This window comes from Mytilus californianus, unplaced genomic scaffold (genome assembly GCF_021869535.1).
Source record: "Mytilus californianus isolate M0D057914Y unplaced genomic scaffold, xbMytCali1.0.p SCAF_37, whole genome shotgun sequence".
NCBI lineage: Eukaryota > Metazoa > Mollusca > Bivalvia > Mytilida > Mytilidae > Mytilus > Mytilus californianus.
This window is the reverse complement of record NW_026262687.1, coordinates 1,377,728-1,402,116: the sequence shown is the minus strand read 5'-3', so window position 1 is coordinate 1,402,116 and position 24,389 is coordinate 1,377,728. Positions and strand designations below refer to the sequence as shown.

Sequence of the window (24,389 nt, the reverse complement as noted above, 5' to 3'; positions counted from 1 at the left end):
AGTATTCACCTCTGAAGCTAACAAAACCTTTAAATAGACTTATTAAGAAGGGATATAGTTACGATACTGTTGTCAGGTCATTAAAGATTGCATATTTTGGCGTTAATATTGATTCACTTATAGGGTCTTTGCATCGGCACTAAACACAATTATTTAAAAACCAGTTGTTGGCATGACACGGGTTATGTTCTTCTCATATATGTTATGATGGTATGATACTAAACCCCTAACGGGAAGGATTGTGCCTGATATTCATATGATGAAGACATAATCTTTCAATCAGTTTAATTGAAGTCTGGAGCTGGCATGTCAGTTAACTGCTAGTAGTCTGTTGTTATTTATGTATTATTGTCATTTTGTTTATTTCCTTTGGTTACATCTTTTGACATCAGACTCGGACTTCTCTTGAACTGAATTTTAATGTGCGTATTGTTATGCGTTTACTTTTCTACATTGGCTAGAGGTATAGGGGGAGGGTTGAGATCTCATAAACATGTTTAACCCCGCTGCATTTTTGCGCCTGTCCCAAGTCAGGAGCCTCTAGCCTTTGTTAGTCTTGTATTATTTTTAATTTTAGTTTCTTGTGTACAATTTGGAATTTAGTATGGCGTTCATTATCACTGAACTAGTATATATATTTGTTTAGGGGCCAGCTGAAGGACGCCTCCGGGTGCGGGAATTTCTCGCTGCATTGAAGACCTGTTGGTGACCTTCTGCTGTTGTCTGTTCTATGGTCGGGTTGTTGTCTCTTTGACGCATTCCCCATTTCCATTCTCAATTTTATACAAGAAAGAATAATCAATTGAAAGATACATAAAATAGTTCGAGCCAACGCAAAGCTTTAACTCTGTAAATAAGAAAGCACCTTTGTATTATTTGGGTATCAAATGACAATTTAAGGACTTTTAAGTATTTACATAACTATTGTTGAAAGTTGCTTTGGAATATAAAGGACATATTGTGACGGTTTGTTAGTTCAGACGTATATCGTTATTTTTTTATACAATCAAACGGAAACCATTGCGATCTTATACACAATTGAAAGTAAAGTAATTTTTTAAAGCAAATGATATGGAATTTATTCGATCTTAAGACATAATAGGTATGGATGATTCAAATTGTTGCATTTGACATAGAAACAAACTTGGGCGAGGATGTAGGTTTTTTTTCCCTATAGATACATTGTAGTGCATAAACTAAAGCAGTGCTAACATAATAGAAAACAACTCGGGTTGGTCAAAATTGAGCGTTTGAAGCTATTAAAATTACACACTAACACGTTGATAGAAATTGAAAACGTGCATACAAAATACATTGCAAACATTTCCGAAATAGTATCCGCAAATATATTTTTATCGATATTAAGAAAGAATGATGATACTGCCTCAACAATGCAGGATTTCTATATCTTGTATAAAAACATCATGATTGAGCAATTGAAAACTCGGATTGTTGAAACCAGAGTAAGTAAAGTTTACTCGAGAGGTTTTTTAGTGTTTGTAAATGAGAATCATATTGTCATCGAATTTAAAAGTTTGAATTGCATGCATGTCACCATAAAGTGAAATAAAATATTTACCTAAAGTAAAGCAAATAAGTCGATTGTGTGTGAATTTGTTTTTGAGTTGAATCAGTCCGCCTTCTAAAAAACTAGTAGTTACTAAAATATTTCTTAATACAAAAAAAAAAAACATATATATTCTTATACTTCTTAATGTTTCCATTCCTAAATCAGTTCTGTAAAACATATGGTATCTTAATGACAGTTATTTAATTGATTTGTTACATGATACTTCAAATAATTAATGTTAATAAAAACTTTAAACTGTGATACGTTTTTTTTCTTTGTAGATAAACGCTTTGTAAGAAGAACAAATTCTTTTTTTGTGGTTGTATATTCTTTTACAGCGTGGAAATATCCACAGAAAGTGCCTTCATTGGTTGATTTTATATGATTTGATACAATGAAGGGTCGATATGAAGCAAGGTATGTGTTTGAATAAAAGTACCTTTGTACCAAACCATTTCCTTTCTTGTCTGTTCAAACCTAGAAACGTGTTAGCCAAACCTCTCATGACAACATAAACTATATGTGAACATGCCTAAATATTTCATTTTTAAGCAAGGAAATGCTTTAATTAAAATCACAAAATTTTAAGATGTAATGTGTTTAACTACAATGTCGCTAAAAAAACAACATTGTCCGTTTAACAGAAACACTCTTTCCCACTCAAGTTAAATGCGACATTCAAATCAAAAATATGTAGTCTTAACACATTGTATTGTCATTGTGTTGTTGCACTATTTTAAAGGATACACTTACGTTACAGATTTCACGATATTGGCCAAATCAGCAATTTAACAAACAAGACATCCTCCAGAACTGCTGTAGGTATACATGAAGGTTGCTGTTTATATAGCTAAGCATCTCGTTAGTTAAAATAATCTTACAACTTAATGATTGGATATATATCCTTTTTTGGGGGGGTTGGGGGGTGGGGTTGGGGGGGTTGGGGGGGGGGGAGGGGAGACGGCGACTCCACCGAATGACTGTAAACACTAAGTAATATTACAGCAACTCACATCCAATTGTCAAACTGATCTGTGAAATGAATAAACAACCATCAAAAAATGTGGACCACGGTTTCATTTATAAAACAGGTAACCAGATGTTTGAGGTTGTAAAATGTAAAATTACGAAAAGTCTGTATTTTACATTTTGTAGTCTCCTAAAAAGCAGTTCAAAATGAGTTATATTTTCTCAATTCATTCTATCTTTGTACTTTCTTTTTAGAATAGAAGAAAAAAGGACACACAGATGAATCAACAGGATACAATCCACCAGAGAATGAAATAAGAATAGTTCTAGTAGCAGCTTCTGAATCTGCTAAAAAGCAAGCAGTAAAGTGTTTCATGCCGACGGACCAGTGTTGCTATACACATGTTACGAAAAGAAACGAAGCTATACTCAAAACACTACCTAAAATAAAAATCGATTCTAAAGAGTACACAATTAATATCATTGACATGCCTGCAGTCTCAAAAGACTTACTAACACATCAGGAAGTAGGAAATGGAATATGCAAGACCATAACACTTTCGTCACCAGGACCACATGCAATTCTTTTGTGCATTCCAGCAACATTAATTGCAAATTGCTTGTACTATACTAATGCCCTTAAGCCTAACGAAAAACTGTTCGTTATAATTGTCCTAACTAGATACGACGAGATTATACATAAGGGTTCTAGTACAATGAGGAAGAAAACTAATTTAAGCGATGAATTTACACATGCCGTTGCAAACAATACTGTTTTAATGAAAATTGAGAACGTTATGAATAATCAAATCATCCTAGAAGCAAGATTAAGTAAAATTGAAAAAGACATGAAACTGAGGGAAGTTATCCACATTATTAATAAAACACGAACAAGAAGGAAAGCAAAGGAAAACGTTGAATTTGCTAGCTGCGCGTTAACTCAACAGGCTGAAATCGAACTACTGGAACACATACAAGGGGAAACAGCAGTCGGCACTCAAAGTTTAAGAGATAAAGTGAGAAAGGACAAACACCATCTTGATCATGTATGTTATTGATTCATTATTTTAGCATGTTTAAGTATATAATGTATCAGGTAGTTTGCACTATTAAAAATCGAAAAATTAACATATAGTGTTTCTTTCTTCAACAAAAGTAATACAATTTTAATAATAATGATTTTAATATTAACTGATAACTGCGTTCCGACATAACCTTAATTGACGACTGACTTTTATATATTTCTATAGCATACATATTTTAAGAGATTGATACTTTAGTAATAGTAAAGGCTCAATGCTAAGTTAATATTGATAATAAAATACCTTCGATCAAAAAGGGATGATGAGATCCCCGAGCCAGAAGGGCGAGTGGATTTGAACAGCCCTGTTGTGAGGAGGTCTTTTGATATCAATATTAATTTAATCGTTGAACCTTTTTACTGACTTACAAACCGTCAAAAACATATGAAAGGCACAAAAACAACGCTTGCAGAAGCCTACTTTCCCTTTATTGGACGAGCCTAAAAAAGTTCAACTCAAATGATATTTAAACAGTACTCAAACTGATATAGACAAAACAGTTACCTTATTGCATTGAAAACGGACCGATTAAAAGGCATTACAACTTTTAATTATTAATTTATGAGATTGTTTAGCAATAAAATAACATTATAGGATATTTTTATCAAAATTAAGGGGTAAATCTATGTTTGTTAATTTAAACTTTGAATATTACGATTTTCTATTATGAAAATGAGGCAATCAAAACCCTATACAGAATGACAAATACATGTTCTGCACAAACATTCTTAATATATATATTTGATGTTTTAAATCTGTCAGTAATCATAAAATCGATTCGTAAAGACCAGACCAAAAGAAAACAGTAAGAAAACTATTCTAACAATTAAAATAGCTTGTTTCACAACTTCTAATCGAACGGACCTAAATGTATAAAGTCCTTCACAATAATCGGGTAAATGTTCCTTTTGGTTTTGATTCTGTAATTTTCTAACACTACGTTACATGTAAATGCAAACTCATTGCTGTTGTCTGTTCAGTCCAGTTAATTGATCAATCATTTTTTGGTTTTACAGATTTTGCATGTAAACTCTAATGAATTATCAAGTTATGTAGGTTTCAGTAGCTCGATCAAAACGTGTATATATGATCTATTTTCGCAAAGTTAATCTTCATTTTTAAATTCAAATACAACGTGTTATATGAAAACAAACACTTTTATCTTAATCGTTCGTCATTCCTGTTTCACGTCTTAATGTAACATAAACAAACACTTTTACCTTTCTTAGTTTTATAATTACCTGACAAAATCATATCATAATTCATAATAAAACAGTAGATAAACTTTTGTTTAAGTGACTAGTTAACGTCATCATGCAAAACCATAAAAAAATTAGCACTAGTATTGTGTGATTTAAATGGAAAGTTGGTTGATTGGTATATGTTGTACGTCCAGTGGTTAGATACTTTTAGATTGCTTTAGTAACAGTGGAAATTCTGTGAAACTATCAATTCTACGTTAGTTTTTAATATGATATTACTACCGCTCTCCTGGTTTGTTTCGTGAGAATGTGTTCTCCTCGTGAGCTAGAGGTATTTGGTTTTAATCCCGACCGGGTCAAACAAAGACGTTAACATTAGTATTTGCTGTTTCAACGCTAAACTAGCGGCATTTAAGAGTAAGAGCACATACTTGTCGGCTCGGAGTCAGAAATGTTTTTTGGTGGGTGACTGTTTTTAATACGAACTATTATCTTGTGAACTTACGCGATAAAACACCGACAAAGCGTGTCGGTCTAGAACGAGCAAGGTTAATACTCATATTATTTTTACATGCTATCGTCCTGAATATTCAAATAAATTTCCCGATGGGCGTCATTCATCATCCTCATTTATGTTATAATTAAACTATACAGTGAAGTGTTTTCTTCTACTGGTTTATATTACACCTCCATTGATATCCACCGATCAATATTTAAAAAGAACAGGTGCTATTTTTCAAACAAATACTTGTGCCTTTTGGGATATATTTAGTAATACTGGTAATTAATATTTAATCAAATGTGCCTGTTGACCTTTGACCGAAAATATTATTTCAGTCATGGGATAGTTTTAGCTTATTATTCGTTCTATAATAAAATACCATATTGACTCTTAACATTTGGATTTGCCTGTGTTGTTGGGTTGTTGTCGCATGAATGTATACCTTTATATCCTTTTATCTAAAACCAAAGGATTGACTTTGGTATAGGAATATTGACATCTCTGGATCTCTCCCGTCCGACTGTATACCTTGCTCAACGCGTGCGTCTGATTTGGCTGTTCTGATGCATAAATACGCTCGAGGATCTGTTAAATGTATTTTTATAAACTTGGGGTGGTTTAGGCAAGATCTTTATGAACTGAAAAACATAAAACAAAACGATATTCATTCAATAAAACAGATGTGATGATTATGCTTTAGAGATGATGGGTATGACTTGTATGCAACCTAGGCTTTTTATTTGTCGTTTTCGACGTCTATTAAACTATCATTTTTTCGTGAGTCTATATTTTGTAATTTGTCTGACATAAATGTCGATATGCATTCATTGCTCTCAAATATTTGAAAAACATAAATTTACATACATGAAAATATAAGGTGACCTATAGTTGTTTACTTTTATATACTCTGGTGGAGAGTTGTCTCATTTACAATTATACAACTTCATTTTATTTTTATATTATACATTGTTTGAACAATTGAACATATATTTGAAATGAAAAAAATCGGAAATTGGATTAAATGTAGTTTAATTACATTTAATTTTGAAGGCGTGTGTTCAAACTAGTATATCTAAATCGCAATCAACGAACATTTCGTACCAACAATACAAATATTTCGGACCTAACTTTTATCTAAAAAAAACAACGGTAGACATTAGCTATTAACCAAGCTGTTATGTTATAACATGAGAACTAAACACCGTTCGCGACCGAGAGTTGAAATCATTCTCAGTAAAGGACATTAATATCGTACCCGGCAACAGAAATTGGAATGAGTGTCGTAACATCATCCACGACTGACTCCGTACCTACTGCTCGAAAAGGATAAAATGAGAAAAGCTGACTAGGAATCCTTAGATTATTTTTTTCAATTCAATAATGAACATAGTTGATATACGTATACAACATTTTTAAGAACATTTCACTCCTAACAACAACCATAATAGCATTATAGCTTGTATCAAACATTAGATAAAAGAATTTGCCAAGGAATTTGTTTTTGTCCCGGCTGATAAGGCTGCTAATAAAATCATTATTTTTTTACGTAAATTTTACATTGAAGTTCTGCAAAGATGCAAAAGGAAATCACGAAATCCCCAACATTTCAACTGACTCCATAACAGATAACATCTGTAAAAGATATAAATTTTTAGCTACCTCTTTACACACCGAACAAATACAATGAAAGTTCCAATTTCCGTACAGCGCTCGTTTCCTTTCCGTATACTCAGTACATAACTGCACTCGTTCTATTTGAGCATTCAAAATGCGTTGACCGTATATTTCTATGTCATATACAGTCACTGACCTGATATCACTTTTCCTCATGAATATTTAAATAGAAATTGCCGAAATTATAATTAATTATTCATACGACCTATTCAACCTGTTCTTGTTTCCAATGTTTACAACGACTCAAACTTATTCTTTTGCAATTTTTAGAAAAAAAACATATTTCACTTGTTAATATTTTTTGTTTGCAAACTATAAATCATTATGTTTTATGCTTATTGTTGATATTTAAGGTCATTCCCAAACAAATTCGTTCACCATCGATTGCGGGTTTTAACAGGTAATGTACATTTCATTGTGTTATATATTTCTCCGCCTGCATGATATGAGGCCTTTTTATAAAAGGGGGAAGTTTCCCAATATTTAAATCAAATAATAACATTAACACATTAAACAGCAATTGAAAATGTTTTTTTTTTAGATTGCAGTATAAAGACAATAATAGTGCATTGACTTGACATATCAACGATATAAGGATTCGGCGCGAAACGGGGAAAAAGCTCGGCAGAGCCTCGTATTTCCCCGTTTCTAAGCCTCATCCTTATATCGTTGATATGTCAAGTCAATGCACTATTATTGTCTATTTATAACTACAATACAATGACCTCTGCCGTACGTTGTTTTTTAAGCCCTGCCTCTTTATGCAACGTAAAGCACTACTTTCCAAGTCTCTAAAAAATATAATTAATAAAAAAAAATTGATAAGCTTCAAAACTTTTAAATAATAATATAGTTATATATAAAAGTATTTTTATCAATTAAAAATTATAAAAAAGATATACTGTATTGCGCATAAAAAAGTTGTATGTGTGTTTTGAGAGTAAGGCACTTAGTCGTCTGCAATCATCCATGAAGATGTAAACAGAACACAAAAGTCATGAAAATCTGTTCGGCCTGTAAAGGAGTAAATGTATGGAGATATATAAACATATCTGGAGATGAGAAAGATTTTTATAAAATATTCTGTTCCTTATTTTGTGTAAACCAAGTCAAAGAATACGAAAATGTAATCCTTTGCTACAATTGCAGATCCTTCATGACAAAAGTCAAGACTTTTGTGGCAAAGTTAAGGTACAAATGTAGTGATGTATGCGAGAAAAAATACAAGAGAAAATTATGAGACACATTCTCCTTCAAAATCAAAATTTAAATTGCAATACAAAATAGCATCCCCAGGTCACAATTGTTGCCTTTAATAATGCACATATCTCCCCCATTCTCAAGAAAGGGTCCAAATATAATCCAGAGAATTATAGCCTATTTCTTTAACATGCATATGTTGCAAAATTATGGAACATGTTGTAGTTAGCACTAAAAATATTGAAACTTCAAAACAAAACAGATGTACTTATCATAAATGGACTTTTCTAAAGCTTTTGATAAAGTCAGTCATAACTTATTAACACACAAACTAAATTACTATGGGATACAGGGAAAAACAAATGCATGGATACAAGGCTTTTTTTTCATGTCGTACCCAAGCAGTTTTCCCTGGAGGGTGAGACTTCAGGCTATGTCCCTGTGAAGTCAGGAGTGCCTCAAGGATCTGTTCTGGGCCCAAGTCTGTTCTTATTTTATATTAATGATATACCAGTTGGGTTAAATTCCACCATACGCCTATTTGCAGACGACACTTTTGCTTACCTGGTTATAAAATCTCACAGCGATTGCGAAACCCTACAAAAAGATCTAAACACACTAGGCATCTGGGAACATACATGGAAAATTGCTTTTCATCCTGACAAGTGTAATGTTATGTCCATCAGTCGAAATAACAATCCATTCACCTTCAATTACACTCTACACGGCCACGTTCTTGAACATGTTGACAAGGCAAAATACCTAGGCGTGACAATACAATCTGACCTAAAATGACACAGTCACATAAACACCATCTGCAATAAGGCTAACAGTACACCAGGTTTTCTAAAAAGGAATCTTAACATCAGTTCCACCTCATTAAAGGAACAGGCATATAAATCTTTAGTCAGACCATCACTAGAATATGCCTGTTCAGTATGGGATCCTTACTTTACTGAGGATATAAACAAACTAGAAAAGGTGCAAAGAAGGGCTGCTAGGTTTGTCAGTAACCGACACAGAAACACATCAAGCGTTAGTGACATGATGAATCACTTAAAATGAAGAGACCTCACACACAGAAGAACAGATGCACGCCTTGTCATGTTTTACAAAATCACATACCATCTCATCGCAATCACAAAAACAGACAGACCAATACAACCGCTCAGACAGTCCTGGAACATGCACGCACTCTCATACCATATTCCATCCTGCAGAACACATATACGCCAACAATCATTTTTTCCACGAACAATTAAAAACTGGAACGGCCTTCCTCTGAGTATTGTTATGAGCGACTCTATAGAGTCGTTCAAAACAGTCATCTCAACCTACACCTACAGTCAGTAAATTCATCATGTGTATATAGTTTTATCTTAATATTAAAAATAAATAAGATAAAAATATGCACTACCACGGTCCGTGTATATTTGCGTCCATTCGTTTTTCATTTTGAAATATCAAAAACAAAAAAACAAAAAACGAGAGTGTTTTCATTTTTCGTTTTTGATTTCTCAAAAACCAAAACGAAAAACAAAAGTGTTTTCATTTTTCGTTTTTGATTTCTCTAAAACCAAAACGGAAAACGAAAGTGTTTTCATTTTTTGTTTTTGATTTCTCTAAAACCAAAATGAAAATCAAAAGTGTTTCCGTTTTTCGTTTTTGATTTCACTAAACAAGAATTTTGTATTTAATTTTAATTATTTCTCGTTTTATAATGTACAATGTTTTCCTTTCTTGTTTCACAGTCATTGATAGTAAATAATGCCAATGTAAACACCCCGTTGTTCTTTCAACATAATGTAGACAAAATAGACCGCCTGACTAATGAATTGAACTACGGTGATAAATGAATCAAAGCCTTTCAAATTACCTTGTTTATATCTTTAATAAAAAAATAAATTATAATATTTAGATATTAAACGAATCATAAATTTAAATTGTACAATACAATATTATATAAAGATGGTCCAAATAAAAAGATTGATTACAACATCACATTAACAAGGGAGGTTACTACTTTTTAAAACTTATAAGAAAACTACCCCGGTCATTAAAGTATACATGCACAGTCACTGTGGTTATCAGATCTTTAATCGAAGATAATGTCGACGGATGCAAAAGACTTTAACAATCTGAACAATAAGGGTGCGTGATCTTTAAATTTAGAAAGGTTGATCTAAGATGATTAGAATTCATGACCAAGGTCCATTATACGAACATTCAGGACGATAATGTGTTTTGCTTGATCAATTGATTGAAAAACAAATTTCCGCTATTTCACAATTCAAACCGGTATTAGCATTCAATCATTTTGCCATTCGGAGCCTACTCGGTATTAGTTTTGCTTATTTTTGAAAGCTATATGGTGACCTTAACTAGAGCCTTGGTGTGGATGGGGGTTTACGGAATAGAGAATATAGGGAAAGAAATATGAATGAAGAGACAATGGACCAAGAAATAAAAAAAAAAAAAAAAAAAAAAAATAGAATAATGAGGTGTTAAAATATAAAGAGAACAGAATAATTGGCAAAAAGTATAAAGAAATAAAGAATAGAGAAAAATGGCCTCAAACACTGATTAAAGAATAGAGAAAATCGGCATAGAATATCAAAGAATACAGAAATGAAGAACCCCGTATCCAGACCATCATCCTAGTTGCCTTTAAACCAACGTTATTTTGTCTCCGGTAGATTGTTATTGGTTATCTTACGTTTTCTTTTTATTTCTATGCCTATCAATTAAGACACGAGCTTTTATAATTTGCCAGCTTATTACATTATAAAAAAAGACTATGCCGAACATCACTTTGGATTTTTTTCTAAAGTGGACCTCAGCTACCTACCCTACCACACCATTACCGAAAATTTAATATAAAAAATCTACGGCAATACTAGGTGCAAAGGGAAGTTGGGTAGCTGAGGTCTACTGGAGAAACAAATCCAGGGTGTTATTCGTCTTAGTTTATTTTTTTAAGTAGGTCCAAAGTTGGGGTCCGCGGACACCCAACCCCACCCTTACCGAAAATTTAATAAAAACAAATTCTAAGGCAATACTTTTGTCCGCACTAAGACAAAGGGAAGCTTAGTAGCTGAGGTCTACAGTAGGTCCAAAGTTGAGGTCAGATACCCTACCCAACCCTTACCGAAAAGTTAATAAACCAAAATTATATGGCAATACTTGTTTCCGCACTAGGTGCAAACGTAAGCTAGAGACCTAGCGCCTACTTGATCAAAATTCCCAGTTTGGGTACAGTACGGATTATTTTTTAAAGCTAATAAATAATTTCCTTGCCCACCATACTTTGAGTACATAAAATAAACCTTTCGTCTAATCATAAGTAAGCGAAATTCACTGTTTCAGAAGTAGAATGTTTTGTCAAAACATTTTTGTGTGGCAAAAAAAAAGTTAAAGCACGAGTGCAACTGTTTTTCTTCTAATGCAGAACAGTTGTTACTTTTCATGAACTGTTTGACAGGATGCCGAGAATATGGAAAGCTATTTCACACAATAGTGCAGTTTTGCCAACATTTAAATAATTTCATAATTATTTACGATTCTATATACACTCAAAAGTGTTGACTATTTGACATGTAAAGCGTGCAGCACGCTGTGTGATGTATTGAAAGCGATTTCTATTGTATTTATATAATTAATGAACAAGAAATGAAATTTTGAAATTCATTTAAAAGTGTCTTTGACTGCTTAATTATACATTAAAAACTGATAATATAGTGGTTATATATTAATTAAAACATTTGAAGTACGTTTGAATCTTATGCAACATTTGGGTTTATATAAACATCTGAAAACTGGCTGCTAGCGAAGTGGCTGCTAGCGAGTGGCTGCTTGCTTGAACCTGGTCTCACAAACTCCGCATTTTCATTCACGTCTTCACATTACAGGTTTCAATAAACGTTTAGTAAATTATGTCAATGTGAAGAAAATGACCCGTATTATGCCAACAACTGGTTTTAGAATTAATTATAGTTTATTTCCGATGCAAAGACCTTATAAGTGAATCAATATTAATACAAAAATATGTCATCTTTAATAATTCCTTATGGAGTTTTTGATTATGTGATTACTTGGCCGTTTTTTTTAGTGATTATTTGATTACTAGACCAAATATTTCATGATTATTTAATTATCTAGGACTGTATTTTAAATCAATTGATTACCAAGTTTAAACAATAAATTTGTGTGTATAGCATACATATAAGATTTGGCTTGAAATACGTTATTTTTTTTCGCCTCGCTCCGCTCGGTAAAATTGTTAAGAATTAAGTCCGAAGATTGAAGGCGTTTGTCCAGTAATCTTATTAAAATTCATACAAAAAAGTTATATAAGTATAACGAAAACAGAGATATATATTTTAATTAGATTGGTTCGTCTAATTTAGTATTTTTTTATCTGAAGTAAATTTACTAACTTCTTTAATAAAGGATTTGAACAAGAATGTGTCCATAGTATATGAATGCCCCACTCGCACTATCATTTTCTATGTCCAGTTGACCGTATATTGCGGTCAGAACTCTAATTTGGCATATAAATTAGAAAGATCATATCATATGGAACATGTGTACTGAGTTTCAAGTTGATTGGACTTCAACTTCATCAAAAACTACTTTGACCAAAAACATTAACCTGAAGCGGAACAGACGGATGAACGGACGAACAAACGGACGCACAGACCGAAAAACATAATGCTTATAAATGGGACATACATTCACAAAATGTGCTGAAATTGAATGAAGGTCTTGTAAATCTCAATTAGACCATAACAGGCATATCCAAATAAAGTTCCCTGAAGTCACAAACAACCTCCCTCACTGCAATATTGTATTTATCAATAATAATATAAATAGAAATTGTATGCATGTAAATTAAAAACGATCAGGGTAAACTAATCAATCCTTTAAATAAACTTATTTTAAAAGGTTACCAATTGAACACTGTAAATAGATCTTTGAATATTGTTTTTATTGGTATAAATATTAATTTTGTTATCAGTAACTTAAATTTATACTAAATATTATTGTTATACACATCAAGGTACTACAATCTGTTGATACCTATGATTTGGCATTGCACAAGGTCATGTCTTTCTCTGACTGTTAATGACGTCTATCCATCTACTAAATCCATTGGATGTTGGATGTGCACTGATTGATATTTTAGTCTTAGATACATGATTTTTGTATTAGTTGTTATTGGCTTTAAACTAGCTGTCAAAACCAAAAACGAAAAATGAAAACACTTTCGTTTTTCGTTTTGGTTTTTGAGAAATCAAAAACGAAAAATGAAAACACTCTTGTTTTTTGTTTTTGATATTTCAAAATGAAAAACGAATGGACGCAAATATACACGGACCTACCACTATGTAAAAATGTTATTAATTTTTTTTGTTTTCAACTATAAAAACTGTTAAATTTTTCACTGAACATACGTCTCCACAAAGCAATGTGCAGTACAAGTGACATAAACTTCAACGTGTTGAAGGCGGTCACTACAAAGTAGAAGTAATGTTTAAAAGTGAGTTCTTAAAAGTCTTATACTAACAGTAACAGTAACAGTAACAAAGGTACAAAAGTGAAAACCATAAAAAAAAAGAGACAAGACAAAAGACACAAAACAAAATTATATACATAGTCAAATGAAACCATATCATGTTTTGGGACAGATACCTAAAAAAAATGTCTTGGGATTAACTGAACTTTGGAAATATCAAACCTCTCCCCTGTTATTTTTACGGTAATGTTGTGTAAGTTATAATAATCAGGTTGGGGACAACCACCAAATCAGGAACTATTCCTCAAATGAGTAACAATCCCTCATTTGAGTAATTATTTGATAGTGCTAAAAATTTTCTTTAAATGAGTCTTTTTACCTAAAATGGCACAAATTTAAAGAAAATGGAACAAATTTAAATGCTTCTAAAGAACTATATTTATATATAATATGAGAAATTTAAAAGCTTTTAGCCTTGAAAATTGTCAATTTTTAAAAGTGTTCATAGGCTTGTATCTTCTCAGTATATCAAGATAGGTCTATTGACTCTATTCATCTTTTGGAAAATTTGCCGCATTTTTTATAATTTAATTTTGGATGTTACGCGTCTTCTGATTGGCTGACGTTGTTTTGTTTATCAGCTCATAGACAAAATTTTGTCATGTGTCCGTGACGTCATCAACGTTTTTTCATGGTTTACTCCAGTTTAAAATGAAATTTAGAATTACATTATAAGAAATGACAGTAATATTTTTCTGTCTATTCGAAATAACATAAAAAATGTGGTGCACACTTTGAAATAACCCGCTACGCGGGTTATTAAAGGTGCACCACATTTTTGATGTTATTTCTTCATAGACAGAAAAAATATTACAGTCATTCCTTAAATGAATTTGTGTCATATTAAGAAAAGAAAAAAAATAGTTTTTTTAGCTAGTTACCAAATAATTACTCAAATGAGCGATTGGTACTCATTTGGGGAACAATTCCTATGCTGAGCCTGACTCAGCTAGTTTAACCAGGTGACTGAATCGCAATCTCGGCGAATATATAAAGAACACAACTTGTTTTGAAAATTGTAATATGATATTCCACCAGAAAGGTTGATACAGTAGTCAGTATTGTTTGGTAAACTGCAATAAAACAAAAGGAAATACTTACAATGTGTATGAAAGAACATACTAAGTTTAAATGCAAATGTTTAAAACAATGAAATGAAAACGAAAGTAGAATTTACAGTTCAAATCTCGGATATAAATAACTTACAGTTCGTATGCATTTAATAAATCATTTATCCAAATTAACGGAGTAAAACAGATTAAATTATCACAGTTTATAAATGAATAAAACGTACTTGACAGTGGTATGTCTCGATTTCCTCAGAAAATAATTAAGTGTCGTCCATGTTACATGTGTTAAATTTTGGAGCAGACGGTGTCACAGAAATTAAAAGTAGTCCCGTAGTACAATAAAAACGGTGATGTAAGAAATCGGTCCAGTGCGATTTGTTCCGGATGATTATGGAAACATATAGTAAAATTGAATGTGAAACAGAATACTCCCCGTCTGATGTCTAACTGATATCACTATTCCAAATATATAACACACTTGAAGATCTCACTATATAAATCCAAAGTATCACTATTAACATGATTGATACAAACTATATACAGTCGTTCTCTACGAGAAGAATCATGTCCACTATTGGTCGTGTGTAGATGGTGGCTTTTCCATTTACGATGATTCGTACTTCTGCTTTCCGGACATGTTCGTCGGAACTTTTAAATGAGTTTACTATAACTCCGATGGGCCATTGAGTACGGTAGAGTTTTTTATCCTTTAGGAGAATGACGTCTCCTTTGATGAGATCACGGCGATCTTCGGTCCATTTTCGTCGTGGTTGTAGTAGCGGTAGGTACTCTTTCCTCCAACGGGACCAGAAAACACTGGCCAGAGCCTGTACACGTCTCCATTCGGCTAGACATAGATCCCGTTTGTCGAATTCTCCAAGCTGATTTGAAGTGAAGATGTAATCGGTCTTTTGTGTCAATAACATAGCTGGTGTTAAGATTAACGGATTCTCTGGATCTGTCGATACCGGTACCAGAGGTCTAGAGTTCACTATTGCTGAAACTTCTGCCATTTACGTATTGAGCACGTCATGCGTTAGGCTCCTTCCGGCAGCATTTAAAAGCATATAATCAAGTATTCTCCTAACGATACCAATCATTCTCTCCCAGGCTCCACCCATGTGGGACGAATGCGGCGGATTGAAGATCCAAGTTGTACCGGAATTGTACAGAAAGTTCTTAAGGGGTCCGTCCTCAACGTTGACTGAATCGATTTTCAAGTCGTCGATTGCGCCAATAAAGTTAGTTCCACGGTCGGATCGAAAGATCTTGACTTGGCCTCTAATGGCTGTGAATCTTCTGACAGCGTTTATAAAGGCTGAAGAGCTCATTTCCTCGATGAGTTCGATATGAACAGCTCTCGTCACTAAGCAGGTGAATAAAATTGCCCAACGTTTGGAGTTGGCGTATCCACCACAGGTTTTATGTGAAACAATTGTCCATGGTCCAAAGGTGTCGATTCCAACGTTAGTGAACGGAGGTGATGGTTCAAGACGGTCCTCTGGCAAATCAGACATGATTTGATACTCAGTTTTTCCTCTGAGTTTGCGGCATGTCACACATTTGTGAATAATAGAAGAGATCAAGCGTTTTGCTCCGACGATCCAGAATCCTGCGGATCGAATCGCTCCATCTGTGAAGTGGCGTCCTTGATGTTTTATCTTGTCATGGTAGTGTCGGACTAATAATGTCGCTATATGATGGCGTCCAGGGACGATCAAAGGTTTCTTTTCACGGAGGTTTAAGTCAGATTTGACAATACGGCCTCCTACTCGTAATAGTCCTCTTTTGTCCAAAAACGGATTGAGGTTAGCTATCGGGCTTCGTATATGAATTTGTTCCTTGCGTCGAATGTTATCTATTTCTTCTCCGTAAACTTCGTGCTGAGCGGACATTAAAATGAAGTTTTCGGCATTTGAAAAGCTTTCAAGAGAGGTCACCGATTCTGCCTGTTTTGACCCGTGTAAACGGGAGAAACGTTCCAAAAAGGCTATTGCTCGAACAAGTGATGTCCAGTTGGAGAATCGGTTGAATCTTCCAGTTCCGATACCTTTACGCTCAGTTGTGGCAAAAGTCTTTGCAATATTAACAGTTGCGCGGATTTCTCCATCTTCCTCTGGATCTATTAGTTGATATATGTCCTCGGAATTCTCCTCCTGTTCTGAGGAAAGAAGTTGTCTCGGTCCCAATAACCACTCACTACTATGAATTTCGTGGGCTGGTACGGACCTTGTTCCCGAGTCTGCGGGATTACGATTCGTTGGTACATAATTCCATTGACTTGGAGAGCTAAATTTACTTATTTTCTCTACTCTATTGGCGACGTAGATAAAGAACCTTCTTGTCTCGTTACTGATGTAACCTAAGACCACTTTACTGTCTGTGTAGAATTTCACGGTGTCTATGTGTAAATCTAAATTATCCACGATGGTTTGTGTGATCTCAACTGCTAACACGGCAGCAGATAGTTCAAGTCGAGGAATAGTGTGACCACTTGTAGGTGCAACTTTTGCTTTCCCAAGAATGAACCCCATGTTTGGTTCACCACCACTGTCGGTCGTGCGTAGATAAGCAACAGCTGCTATGGCTTTTTCTGACGCATCAGAGAAGACATGTAACTCCTTTGTGACGGTTTTGCTGAGATACTGTACGTAGGTACGTGGAATGCGCAATGTTTCAATAGCTATTAAAGTATCTCTCCAAGATTTCCATTCAATTGCTGTCTCATCAGAGAGAGGTTGATCCCAATCGACGGTTTCTGATACTATCTTCCTTAGTAGGAGCTTTCCTTGTAAAATCACAGGAGCTAAAAATCCAAGAGGATCGTAGATGCTGTTTATCGTTGATAAAATCCCTCTCCGAGTGATCGGTTTATTTTCTGATGACAATTGAAATAAGAAGTTGTCAGTGTTTACGTCCCAGCTGAGTCCAAGACTACGTTGCAGGGGTTTGCTGTCGACATCTAAGTCTAGATCCTTAAGATTTGAAGCCAAATCACTGGCTTGAAATGCAGACATAACTTCCGCACAATTAGAGGCGAACTTGTGAAGCCTTAAGTTTCCATATTTTGCTAATGCTTGCTGTGTGTCCTTCATGAGCTTAACAGCTTCCTCCTTTGTAGGACAAGACGTAAGACCGTCGTCGACATAGAAATTTCTTGTAACAAAGCTAGTCACGTGACTGCCAAACTCTTGTTCTGAGTCTGAGCCGCTTTTCTGAGACCAAGCGTAGCAACGGCAGGTGACGGACTATTTCCGAAAACATGAACTCTCATGCGGTATTCGACAAGGTTCTCGTGCAGGTCGTTGTCTTTATGCCATAAAAATCTCAGATAATTTCGGTGGTCTTTTCTGACTACAAAACAGTGAAACATGTGTTGGACGTCTGCAGTTACTGCGACCATTTCTTTCCTGAAACGCAGCAATACTCCTAAAAGATCATTGGTCAAGTCGGGACCTGTTAGCAGGACGCTGTTAAGCGAGACTCCGTTACATTTTGCGGAAGAATCAAACACACCCCTAATCTGATCGGGTTTCTTTGGGTGATAGACACCAAACAGTGGTAAATACCAGCACTCTTCATGGGCATCTAACAGTGGAGCGAGCTCTGCATGATTATTGTCTAGGATCTTACTCATAAATGTAAGAAAGTGTTCCCGCTTAACTGGGTTTCTATTCAGACTGGCGTCTAACATATTAGCACGATGAAGAGCTTGTGGTCTGTTGCTTGGCAATGGCTGTCTTGGCACTCGGAACGGTAACGGTGCTACCCAACTTCCTTCCGAGTCCCTCACAAATTCGTTGTCCATCTGCTTCATGAACATTTTGTCTTCATATGACATTCCAGGCTTATCATCGTCCCTTGTTTTTTCAAAGAGTGGCGATTGTAAATCTTTCTTTACAGGGTCTGTGTAATTTTCCCGGATGTCAAACTTGCTTGTGCATGGTTGAAATGTTGACGGTTGTCCTGTAGGTAAAATGTTGGTGAATTTGACGTTTAATTCAAGAGGTACGTGCTGCTTGTTAATGCAAGTCTCTCCTATCACTACCCAACCCAGTTTTAACTGCTGTGCATATGAAGTTCTGGGTGGTCCTATGCGCTGGTCAAGAATGTGGTGTGCCTCTATAAGGTCTCTGCCAATTAAGAGAAGAATTTGGCAGTGTTCCTCTATTGGTGGAATGCTTCCTCTAAGTTCTTTTAAATGAGGGTGATGCATTGTGACTTCAGGAGTAGGTATTTCGTCCCTATTGTTGGGAATATGATCACATTCTATCAGTACCGGCAGGTCAAATTTGTCATTACCATTTATTGATTCCATGACAAAACCTCTTCCCCTTTTTCCGGAAGTGACTACTCTGCCGGAGCATGTTGATAAGGTATAGTTCTCCGGTTTATCTTTTACGTCGAAAAGATTGAAGAATTCGGGCGATGCTAGTGACCGGTTGCTTTGGTCATCAATGATGGCGTACATCCGGATAACGTTGTCCTGTTTATCCTTGTGATAAATATTTACAGGTAGTATTTTAGCACAAGATTTCCCGCTATATGTATCCTTGCAGATCTCAGTACAGGTAGAGTTTACTGAGGTTGACTTAGTTTCAGCCGATTCTGTAGGCTCCCCGCCATAGGCTTGCTTGGGCGAGCTAGACTGAGAACTTGTAGGTTGCTGTGGTCTAGTAATATGAAGTGCGGTAGTGTGTTGTTTACTTCCACATTCTTTACAACTTATGCGTGCATTACATTCCCGGCTTCTGTGTGTGGTGGAATCGCAACACTTATAACAGACATTGTTTTGTTTCAAAAGTCCTTTGCGTTCCTCTATTGACTTGGCTCGGAACGCTCGACATTCATTTAAGGAATGCTTTGTATTGTGCAGAATACAAAGACCTTGTATGCTGGCGTCTCTAGATTGCTGCTCAACCGCTGTTTTATGAGCACCAACTTTAGTCTTGGGGTGAGACGTGAACCTTGGCGCAGCACCTTTTGTATTTGGTGTGGCTTTTGACCCAAAGATGAACCCAGGATCATTCTTTGATTTGCTTATTTCCCTGATGAAGGCAGAGAATTCTGTGAAAGGTGGAAAGGCAACTTCATATTTAGACTTGTATCTTGTAGCCCTTGTTATCCACTTTTCTTGGAGTCCGTATGGTAATTTTTCAACAATAGGATTTATCCCGGACGAAGAGTCAAAATATGCTAGCAAACATCCCAGCTTGGGATTTTCTTTGTGATACTCTATTTCTGATAGAATATCGGACAAGTCATAAAGACGTGCGTTATCTTTGTTCGTCAAGGTAGGGAAGTTGACGAGTTTACTTGTGAGAGAGGCCTCCAACATTTCTGGAGCACCATATCGCTCATCCAGTCTCTGCCATAACCTTTGTATGCCTTTTGTAGGATTATTGGCATTCGACGCTCGTATGCTAATGGCATGTTTAGCAGACTCTGGACCGAGCCACTTGATCAGTAGATCAATCTGTTCCGAGTTAGAAACTTGTAGCTCGTCTGTCACGTTTTTAAAGCTTGCTTTCCATGTATGGAAGGATTCTGCCCGGTCATTAAAGCTTGTTAACCGGGAGAATAGTAGGTCCTTTCGTAGAAGAAATCTAGTTATCTCTGATGTAGGATTAATTGGTTGCAGGTGTGTAGCGGGGATCTCTTCTTTAACACCCTGTGTCTGGTGTTCAGCAGGGATCTCCTCTGAAAGGCCTAGTTTTTGTATGCCGGTTACTATTCCCAGATCTGGGATTAAGGTAACTTCCGGTGACTTGGTATCGGAAGGCAAGACAGCAGATGTCTGTGACGGCAAGTTCAGTGCCTCCTGTTTAATTTGGGCCTTGCTGCGCATGGCCTCTTGTTCTAATTGCACTTTTCTGTGAGCGGCCTCCTCTTCTAGCTGAACTTTACGTTGAGCGACTTCTTGCTCCATTTCTGCCTTTTTACGTGTGGCTTCCTGTTCCATTTCAGCCTTTTTGCGTGCAGCTTCTTGCTCCATTTCGGCCTTTTTGCGTGCTGCTTCCTGTTCCATTTCAGTTTGTCTAAACAGGGCTTGTTCCTCTAACATTGCCTCCTGTTGTAGGATAAGGGCATGTTTTTCGACAAAGGCTATTTTAGACTTGGCAGCCTCTGCCTTGGCACGCTTTCTCCGTGCTAGGCTTGACATGTCTGACACGTTAGAGCTACCGCTGTGTGAGGTTTTCTTACCCTTTGAGGTCTTTGTTTTAGTGGATTTGGCCTTTGTTAGGGCGAGGCGATGCTCGTGTAGTTTTTCCATAACCAGTTCCACTTTGGATAGACGAAAATCCAATGAGAGATTACATGCTTCTATTTCTTTTTGACTCTCCGATGTTCTGGTCCTTTTCAGAAAGTCCAGGAGTTCATCTGTGAGCCTACGATAATTATTACAGGCTTTAACAAGTTTGTCCTGGGCTGTTAGGAGTTGCTGGAGCTCGTTAGGAGGCGTGGTGACTTCCAATAACTGGGATTCGATGTCTGTCCAGAGAGCCTATTGTTCCTGACAGAACTTGTCACGTTTTTCTGTGAAAGCTCCTTGTCCCTTTTCTGTGAGTTCACGTACTCGCCTAGTCTCGGCATCTTCATCTAAAGGTGTTGTAGTAGACGGATTCTCTATTTGTTCTTTAGAGACGTATCCCTCTGGATTTTGAATCTCGTCTTGCTGTTCCGCGTGGCTGGGATCCATGATGTAAATCAACTAACTGTAGGCAATGTTTGTTCAACGTTGTTGGTTTGCTGCCTAGGACACACAAGCTGTGTTGCGTAGTGTCAAGGTAACAGCTACGAACGATGCTCCGTTGTATTTCCTGTTCAGGAGATGTGTAGACAAGTTGTTGTCAATTTACTATGCTGAGCCTGACTCAGCTAGTTTAACCAGGTGACTGAATCGCAATCTCGGCGAATATATAAAGAACACAACTTGTTTTGAAAATTGTAATATGATATTCCACCAGAAAGGTTGATACAGTAGTCAGTATTGTTTGGTAAACTGCAATAAAACAAAAGGAAATACTTACAATGTGTATGAAAGAACATACTAAGTTTAAATGCAAATGTTTAAAACAATGAAATGAAAACGAAAGTAGAATTTACAGTTCAAATCTCGGATATGAATAACTTACAGTTCGTATGCATTTAATAAATCATTTATCCAAATTAACGGAGTAAAACAGATTAAATTATCACAGTTTATAAATGAATAAAACGTACTTGACAGTGGTATGTCTCGATTTCCTCAGAAAATAATTAAGTGTCGTCCATATTACATGTGTTAAATTTTGGAGCAGACGGTGTCACAGAAATTAAAAGTAGTCCCGTAGTACAATAAAAACGGTGATGTAAGAAATCGGTCCAGTGCGATTTGTTCCGGATGATTATGGAAACATATAGTAAAATTGAATGTGAAACAGAATAATTCCCTATTTTGCCAGTTTCCCCAACCTGATTAACTTCCACAACCTTACCTTAAAAGGAGTAAGGTTGTGTATTAGTTAATCCCCATTACAATTTGGCAGGTTGTCACCAACCTGTTAATTAAAAACAATGAAAATGCAGATATGACAGGGTGTATTTTGATATGCCCTTTCATATCAGTATCAGAGTTTTAGCTTGCATTCTTTTTCAGGTACTATATAAAAAATAAAAATAGTAAAATCACAAAAATACTAAACTCTAAGGAAAATTCAAAAAGGAAAGTCCCTAATCAAATGGCAAAATCAAAAGCTCAAACACATCAAACCAATGGATAACAAGTGTCATATTCCTGAATTGGTACAGGTATTTTCTTATGTTCCCTAACACTTTATATTTATAGCATGTGACACAACATAACAAATTAAAAAAAAATAAAGTATGTGCAATAATTTTGCCTGTATTTTCAATTTCAAATTTAAGTCTGTGCCTGTGGTCTTTCCACATGAAGATATTTTAAATGTCAGCATTCAGTTTTAAATTCTATTAACAGATTGAAATTGACTGTAATTTATTTAGAGAGTAGATAATTTAATTGATCTATTGAATACATGAAGAGCAATCTTGCCATTATTTAATCACAGTTCTTTACCCGTATAAAATATGTATGTATGTAGTATGTTCTTTTTTTTTAACTTTATGTCTAAATATAGATCTCCAGCAATTTTACATGAAATCAAAGACAATGGGGATGGTATACAGTGCAAAAGAACTGACAGTGTGTAGGTATACATTATTCTGTTACATGCATTTATCTCTAGTAGATAATTTAATTGATCTATTGAATACATGAAGAGCAATCATGCATTCTTATTCAGGTACTATATAAAAAATAGAGTCCTGTCTGGACTGGGTAGATATCCTCTTTATATAAATTTGCTAACACATATGTTTATGTATTGGCAGAGACTAGAGAATTCCACATCTGATTTATTGAAAAGTGCTTATGCTGAGTTAAAAATGATTGAGAGTAAAGCTCAAACTAGCTCTAATAACTCATGGCCTTCTAATATCATTTTCTACAGCGAAAAATTGGGTATTGACCTAAATATATGTAACAATTTAGGCAAAAATAAATTTTAGAATTTACGGAAAAAACAGCTCAAATAAAATTTCCAAAATGATTGGGAGAAAATGCTAGATTTTTATTTACAGAATCAAGGCAAATTGGACACTTATTTTTCATTCAAGAGGTCATTTTACTATGAACATTATTTAGATTTAAAGCACCCCCAAAACATTTGTTAACAACATACAGACTCAGCAATCACTGTTTAAGAATAGAAACTGGAAGACATGAACGATTTATCATTGTATGTGGTAAATGCGAAATATTACCTCGACATGAGAGGATATGTTTATATTGTAATTCAAATTCTATTGAAAATGAAATGCACTTTCTTCTGGAATGCCCTCTTTACAATAACCTCAGAAGAGATATGACTGATTGTATTAAAACATACCCCAGTTTAGTTAATTTAAAAAGAAATTATCTTTTTATATGGATCATGAGTAATGAAGATAGCATTTTTTTATCTTTTTTATGTGCATACCTTGATAAAGGCCTGCAACTTAGAAAATCAGAAAATTAGTTAAATACTCTAATAGATAGCAAAATTATCTCCCCTTGACCACTGACCCTTTCCTCATGCATTTGAACTATTATTTTATGTTTCTTTAATCACTCTGTAATGTTTATGTCATGATGTTATTAATGTTATGCTCTTAATGGGCCCTTTAATTTGGAAAATAAAAAATATTGCATTGTACTGTAAATATTGTATTGTATTGTATTGTATTGTAAATATTGTATTGTATTGTATTGTATTGTAAATATTGTATTGTATTGTATTGTATTGTAAATATTGTATTGTATTGTATTCTGTAACATTATGTAATAAAGTATTTTTATAATTAGGGCCCCGCCAGCATCTTTACATGAAATCCAAGACAATGGGGATGGTATACAGTGCAAAAGAACTGACAGTGTGTAAGTATAAATTATTCTGTTAATGCATTTATCTCTAAATGATTTATAATCATATAAACTTTGAAATTTT

At 34.9% G+C, this 24,389-nt stretch overlaps 1 protein-coding gene across 1 annotated transcript; it reads right to left on the bottom strand.

Annotated features, from left to right (window-relative positions):
* Positions 1-14,820: 14,820 nt before the first annotated feature.
* On the bottom strand, positions 14,821-18,037 carry LOC127736809 (uncharacterized). The gene is made up of 2 exons (XM_052247404.1): positions 15,069-18,037; positions 14,821-14,847 (listed from the first exon to the last, which is right to left on the bottom strand). The coding sequence occupies exon 1, from the start codon at positions 17,937-17,939 to the stop codon at positions 15,858-15,860; it is 2,082 nt and encodes a 693-aa protein (XP_052103364.1). The 5' UTR covers positions 17,940-18,037; the 3' UTR covers positions 14,821-14,847; positions 15,069-15,857.
* Between the last annotated feature and the right edge of the window lie 6,352 nt (positions 18,038-24,389).

Bases quoted from the DNA above. Each gene is read 5' to 3' on its own strand.
- LOC127736809 (XM_052247404.1), bottom strand. From the start codon at position 17,939: ATGAAGGACACACAGCAAGCATTAGCAAAATATGGAAACTTAAGGCTT.